The 7,164-nt window shown below is 42.8% G+C and overlaps 1 protein-coding gene across 1 annotated transcript in view; it reads right to left on the bottom strand.

Annotated features, from left to right (window-relative positions):
* The window catches only part of CISD1 (CDGSH iron sulfur domain 1), a gene marked incomplete at its 5' end in the record, with an annotated part of 5,651 nt that extends 2,346 nt beyond the window's left edge, over positions 1-3,305 (bottom strand). Inside the window, one exon of the mRNA XM_009874547.1 lies at positions 3,100-3,305. Within this exon, the coding sequence (XP_009872849.1) occupies positions 3,100-3,305 (206 nt within the window). The remainder of the gene's footprint in view (positions 1-3,099) is intronic.
* Between the last annotated feature and the right edge of the window lie 3,859 nt (positions 3,306-7,164).

The following is a 7,164-nucleotide window of genomic DNA, read 5'->3' as shown; positions in this document are numbered from 1 at the left end:
GAGTGAAAAAAACCCACCACACCAAAACATTCTAACCTTAGTCTAACTACAATTTGGTTTTAAGACAAAGCTCTTGCATCTACACCAGTAAATCTGAACACTGGGTCTTTCCAGAGAACCTGACAAGCAGGACTACGAAGTGCCAGCAGAGCACAACACTGAAGAGAAAAGGGCCATTTAGAGAACTACCTATCACCTCCTTTAACAAATAATTACATCCCAAGACAGACTTATTTGAAAATACCACTTTTGTGGTTTTTTTAATATACACACACACTCCACGAAGACTTTGCCCAGCACAAACAAAAAAACCCAAACACCTTTTAGGTACACTCTTCCAGAAAAAAGTCAACTGAAAATAATCCTGCTCCTTTTTTAAGAGCTACTCCAAAACACTCAGCTACAGACCGACTGTTTCCTTATTCTCCGTGCAGGAGGAACACCACGGGAAGGCAGCGTTACAGCATTCACACTGTCAGTGCGCACAAGAAGAATCCTGTGGTTCATAACCCTACTGGCGCTATTAACAGTCTCACGCCTGAGAAGAGGCTAAATCTGGTGTGAAGTGCTCAGTCACACAAGAGGCTTCTAACTACTTCTAACCTGTGTATGGAGCAGAGATCCCCATACACCACTTCCATAACAAAAACACAGCGGGTACTTACTGCTAATTCATTGTAATCCTCTGCACTGGAAGCACACACATTCTACAGTTTTGCCACACAAAAAACATGATCTTAGAAATTTTAACAGGATCTTAGTTTGAGAACTGTAAAAGACAGATAATGCTAGTTAACTACTTCCAAAGATGACAAGCGTGTTAGAAAGATGAAGGATATCTCCTTATTTTATTCCTGCTTGACAATACCTGAACATGAGAAGATCTTAAAGATCACACTATCCACCACAGAAGCAGAACATGCTGATTACAACACTCGTTATTAAATATCAGCAAAAGAAAACAAATTACTTCCAAAATTTTCCAGTGACCCCCTTAATGCCTTTACAAGGCCTTTCAGATCAGAGTTCTAAGAACAAACTTATCATCAAGTAGTCCCATCTACTTCCTTTCAGTGTGTGACTACAGAGTCCCAACTCAATAGGACAGCACGTTCCTGAACTGACAACTTACCTTTGATACGTCAAATACTGGCAGGAGTTGCAATGCAACCACTAAAACCAGTCACTACCTTCCATTTCTGTTTAGAAAACAAGAGTAGGAAGCAGAAAGTACAAACATCAAGGTTCAAGTTTAGATTTTAGGGTTTTTTTTGCAGAAGTGCTGAAGAAGGCACCTAAATTATTTCAGATATTAAACTCAGACATTAAAACAAAGTGCAGATACTTAGAGCGGCCTTTCTCCTCCCCCCTTTTCTTTTCTGGAGCTGTAGCCCTCACGGCAGCTTCCAATGCTGGATGCTGTCTGTCAGCTGAGACTTGGACCACAACGATTTAGCAGCAATGCTGCTATACGCATGCCTGACCTGCAGGCTGTAGAGCCATCAGCACTGCATGGATACATAAACGTACGCATTTTTCCTGATATACGTAGCGCACGGAGCACACTCATTGTGGAGTGGGGGGAGAAAAAGAAATTTTAAAAAATCTGGTCTTAAGTTCAGACCCAGACAGAGCAGACAAGAGAAGCCCATCTCCGCTGGACTACTCCAGAGTCAAGTCATGAGACTGTTTAAGCCTCAATAGTGTTTTAGTGTTAAACCAAATACAGCTACAAGTGGGTAATTTACTGAATTATTGTCACCCGCAAGGTAACCAAGTCAGATCTGACAACAGCAAGAACCAGAAGTTACAGCACCGAGAAAATGGCAGTGCAGCCCAGTTAGACCAGTGTCTAAGGCTTGAGAAGTCCAGTGTTCAGTTACTGATGGGGAGAGAGCTAGATTTCAAGGCTGCTGGCCTCAGTTACCTGGCTTTGAAGGTTTATATTATCTCAGTTTCCACACATTAATATCCAGACTTCTAGAACAGCTTTAAATGCATGCCTGTGGTAAATGGGAGTCACAACTGCTCGCACAATCTGCTTTCTCTCATTGTAGATCCCAGAACTACCACTACAGATAAATTACACCGATCTCAGCTACATCAAACATCACTGCCTCAGATTTAAATCTGGTCTGAAAGGCTAGGTATCATGTTTACTGCTAATTTCAGGCAGCTGAGCAATGCAACTTTGTATGCAAATAAGCAGGACCAGTGTCTAGGCCAGACTTGTAATTGCTCAAAACCAGTTTTAAAGTACATCGTCATGATTTTACTGACTTGACTTTAGGATTATCCATTTTGAGTTGTTAAGGCAGGAATACATTAAGTGCACCTGTGCAGGCGCTTCAAAAGCTTTTAACCACAATGACTTTTTTAGATTACCTCCATCACCACTGGCAACAATTTGCCGCTGTACCCATTCCTGTGGCAAAAGGGAGCTATCTACAGTACACGACAGTGCAACAATAAACTCAGAACAGCGGTACCGCCGTAACGTCATCTGTGCAAGTCAGACTCTTTCCAAAACAATTCTGTACTCACTCCGTCTACAAGATCTAACAATGGACTCAGACACGGCAAGTGGCAATTTGACACCAGCTCTGGCATACCAAGACACTTCTTCATTGCTTTGCGTTATTAACACCACGAACTAGTTGCAAGGTACTTTCTCACTGACAGAGTAAGCTTCCAGCTTCCTCCAGTAAAAGGCATTTAAGGTCTTCTCAGACTGCGGGTCCTGAGCTCCTACTGCCCACGGGTCAGGAGTTTTGGGAAAGCCTCAGTACCAGCAGAGGCAGCACACAAAATGCTGTCTGTCCTCCATGACTGTGATTGCTCCATACAGCATCTGTCCTTTCAAGGGCTCCACTTCTTCAGTGCTACAGAAACACGTTCACTATTAGCACTGATCCGCGGGCTTTACTCTAAGTGCCAGCATAAATCTACACAGCTTTATGGTTTAAAATACTGCTACATCTCACTGCAGAACAGCGGAGGTGAAAAGATTGTTTCTTCTAAATCAAGCAGTTTAAAAAAAAGTTTTGTTGAAAGATGCATGCATATCAACAAAATTGGACCATTTATTCCCCCTCTTACCTTCTTAGATCTCCAACAACGACAGTACACAGCCTTGTCTCCCAGATCTTCCATATCAAATGCATGGACTACCTTGGGGTTATCCTTCTGGATATGGGGGTTCACTATTGCTTTGCAGCATTTGTCTTTAGAGAGAAATTTTTTGTAAGCTAGATACCCAACAGCAGCTGCTCCAGCAGCTACGGAGATCGCAGCAATCCATTCAACTAGAATAAAAAAGAAAAAAGAGAGACGGTCAGGTTTTGACCACAACATTCTGTTGATATTACTCAGCAGTAAATGTCTTCGTGCTTGTGGCAATACCTTTAGTTTCCAACAGGCCTTTTTGTTCTGTAGCAGTAACGCAGGATGTTACAAGAATGTTTTCTTTTGACACTCACCTCGTTAATCTACTCCTGTCTACTGACTGATAGGAGTTCTCCTTCAACCAAATCCCTTCTGCACAAGGGTGAGGACTAACCTCTGGGGTCTGTTTGCGTGTTTTTTAAGCTTTTATTTGGGAAACTCCAACATCAACATCGGTAGTAGAGCATTTCCGAGCTCAGCAAATTAAACCAGCTGTGAGTACACCCCACAGCAGCAAAAAAACTTTTATTTTTTTGTTTCATCTGCAGGAAGGCCACTAAGGAAGAAAGGATCCAAGCAGGATCCTCCCCAGGGAACGGGTACTGAGTAGCTTTTAATACAATGCACCTTCTAACTCAGAAATTCAACGCATGTTTGGCAATGGGGAAATTATAACTAATTACATAATATACCACCAGCAGTAACGAAAGCCAGCTTCGATTAAATCCCTAGTGTGGTGTACAGCAAATAAAAAGGATCCAAAAAGATTACATTTCAGAATAATAGCACGAGTTTATTTTAACTGGATTAGGTCTTGACTCTTGAAATATAACTTCCATTAAAAAACTCCTCTTTCCACCACCTCTCATCTTCACTTTTCCTCCCTCTAGTTGTATCTCTAAAATCTTATCGGTCTTGCTCACTTACTGCAATTTCCTTTTCTGCAAGGAGTTTTCCTACCTTTTTGCGGCTCTATTGTTTTGTTTCTGCCTCATCAAAATATGCTGGACTTTGGCCCACAGGTTCCAGTTGTGGCAACAGCCCCAGCCATTTCTCTCACAGCAGCACGCGGCTGCTCGCTCTTTGCTTTATATCCACCACTTCTACTCACACACATACTCATGACATTTACAAACAGAGTTTGGCTGACTCCGCAGACAAATAAATCAAACAGAAATTTAAGTCTGCGCGCATTTGCACAACTTAAGAAAACCAGAACAGTCTCCAGTTGGGAATTTCTGCGTTGCCCTTCCACGTGTGCATAAGATTTGAAAGATGCCAAGCCAGATGGCAGCTTTGGAGTAAGAGAGACATGAGTACATTAAAGGCTAAAAAGAAACAACAAGCCTGTGTTAGTTCTTGCTGCTTTCCACAGCCAACGGGCTTGCTGTATTGCCACTGTGAGCTTGCAGTAAAAAGGATCAAGGCTTTCTGCCCCTGCCCCACAGCTTTTTCTAAAATCCATTTCAAGTCCTTTCCTCAGATAAAAATAATCTCTTAGCTCACAGGCACCATGCTGGGCATGCGGGGTCTGGATGTAGCAACAGAGGGAACTAGTGAAATATTTGTATGCTGTCTGCAGCCCTGTAAGATCAGGGAAGGCAGGCACTCCTTTAGAGTCTTTCTTTAAAGATGCAGAAATCCTTCAGAGATCATTTTCTTAGTAAATGAAGCAGAAGAGACAAACACACACCGAGACGTCCCCTGCAAAAGGCTGACAAACCTCCCCTGTAACAACAGGGTGATATTAAGATACAGAAAACCATCTTTAACATCAAAGAACTTCGGGCATGTTTCCCTGCTCCCAAACCCCTTAAAACAATAGAAGCCCACAGAGCATATTGTGAATTCAGTGGTTTATATTCACCCAGGGAGTTCCCACCTCTCCATCTCCCCATTACAAACTAGCCAAAGCAATGCATTAATATTAATAGGGTGAAGAAGCGAGGAGTTGCGAAATTAAAGAGATTCTGTGAAGATTGCTTTAATTTAGCGAAACGACTCAAAGTAATTAAAAAACCAGCCAGAGCTGAAATGAGAGGCAGCAGATTTTCCCAAGGAAAGCCGCCACAGAGAGTGTGCAGCACCCTTTCCTCTTGTCCCTTGAGCTGTGGCAGGGAGGAGGCACCAGCCAGCTCAGGGACAAGCTGGGTCTGACAAGTTTGAAGTGATTTCTGATGAAACATCAAGTGCAGCCACGACAAAGGCAGTCAGAACACTGGGATGGCCCACACGGGGGATTTCACGAAAAGCAGCAGTTGCAAGGATTTGCCAAAGCCACTAGACGACGTGTTGGCAATGGATCGAACCTTAACCAACATTTTTATCCCTTCTCTGGAGCTCTGTCAGGGTGGAAAAAGGCAACAACCAATAAAATCCAAACATTTAAAGCAGTCTATTCTTCAGCTTTTAGCACTGCCTTAATAGACATCATGTAAAGTTAGGAAAGCTCTTCGAATTTAACAAAATAACTCTCCTCACGATATCCTGCAACACTTCACAGGCACTTAGTCAAGCGTTGTTTTGTTTCACAGAATAGACTTGGAAGAGCTGGAATGTCCATTTTGCCTCCCAAACTAAGTTAACCTAAAACTGCACCTGGAAGGAAAACACTTTTCAGGAGTTTTTCAATACTTTAAACTCTGTTTCAAGAGGTGTCTGGTGCCAATTCAGCAGTTTGCTGCCAAACTCTTAAGGTCACGCACGTATTACTTGAAGAGGCATCTGTTAACGGAGTGACATTGATGTGGAAGGTCAAGGGGGTTTTTTATTTCTTTTAAAATTAAAAGCACTAAAAGCAACGTTGGAGTGATTACTAAACAAATCCCCGTTCTAGTACAATACCAAAACACTATGTTACAAGTCACTACAGGACAAGACACCACAGGCCTGTGTAGCACTGCAGAAAAATTCTTTCAATGTCACAAACACCAGACAATGTACAAAATAATACACAAAGGAGAGGAGAAAAGGGAAGAGAGATGTAAAGAAGAAAAAAGAAGACCAAACAATGCAACCCCAGGGGATCAGGCAGTGCTCGGAATCATAGAATGGCCTAGGCTGTAAGGTAGTGAACAAAAAAAAGAAAATAAAATATCAGAAGATGAACACAGCAGCAAGCTGATGGTAGCAATTTATTTTCTTCAATGTCCTCTGGACTTATCTTAACGAACAAGAGATTCGGATCACAAAGTTTCTCCTCTCTTCTCACTCTAAACAGCTAGAATATTACTCTAGATGTTTCCAGATCTAGGCTACAGAGGTAGCCTTCGGATCTACCAGAGGGCACAGAGAGATTTTATGTGCAGGAAGAACACGCATTTATCATCTGCACTGGTAAGTGCGTGAAGAAACCAAGATGATCTTGGCTCCACCAGGAGTACACGGGCCTCATGATGACACATATCAATTTACTTCCCAGGAACTAGCAACAACAGGGGGGAGAGCTGCGGCCCTACATAGCCCAAGACGGTCCTCAGAGGCAATATCCAAGTTACCTCTGCTGCTTACAAAATACCCACGTTATCTGAAAGTCAGCTATTAGAGCACTAACTCCAAACACCAAGGTACGTAATTTTTTGTCTTCGGAGGTGGTTCTGATTTTCAAGCGTTGCTGTCCTCTTGTTGCCAGTGAAGAGGGTATTCTTGTCCAAAAGTTGTTTATGACAGTCCAGTAACTGTCCATGAGAGAAGGCTGCCTTTCTGCAGCCACGCTTGGAGAAACACGAGAGACTCACTGAGGAGTCATCAGGATAACCGGCTGCCCAGAAAGCCTAACAGTAAAAGCCAACCAGTCAAGCAGATAAAGTGACCTCTACCGCTTCGCAGCGTCCACAAGAAACGGGATTTTGACTGACAGGCTTAATTTAATGGAACCCGCAAGGTAAAGAGGCCATCTGAGGGAGGAAGACTGTTGTATCTGGATCTTAAGCAGCAAACAAGTCACCGTGATCAGACCTGTGGTCAGCGTGGGGTCACACCTGTAAACAACCACCTTAC

Source organism: Apaloderma vittatum, unplaced genomic scaffold (genome assembly GCF_000703405.1).
Source record: "Apaloderma vittatum isolate BGI_N311 unplaced genomic scaffold, ASM70340v1 scaffold36888, whole genome shotgun sequence".
Lineage (NCBI taxonomy): Eukaryota > Metazoa > Chordata > Aves > Trogoniformes > Trogonidae > Apaloderma > Apaloderma vittatum.
Note: the sequence above shows the minus strand (reverse complement) of the source record. Positions and strands in the feature narration are given on the sequence as shown.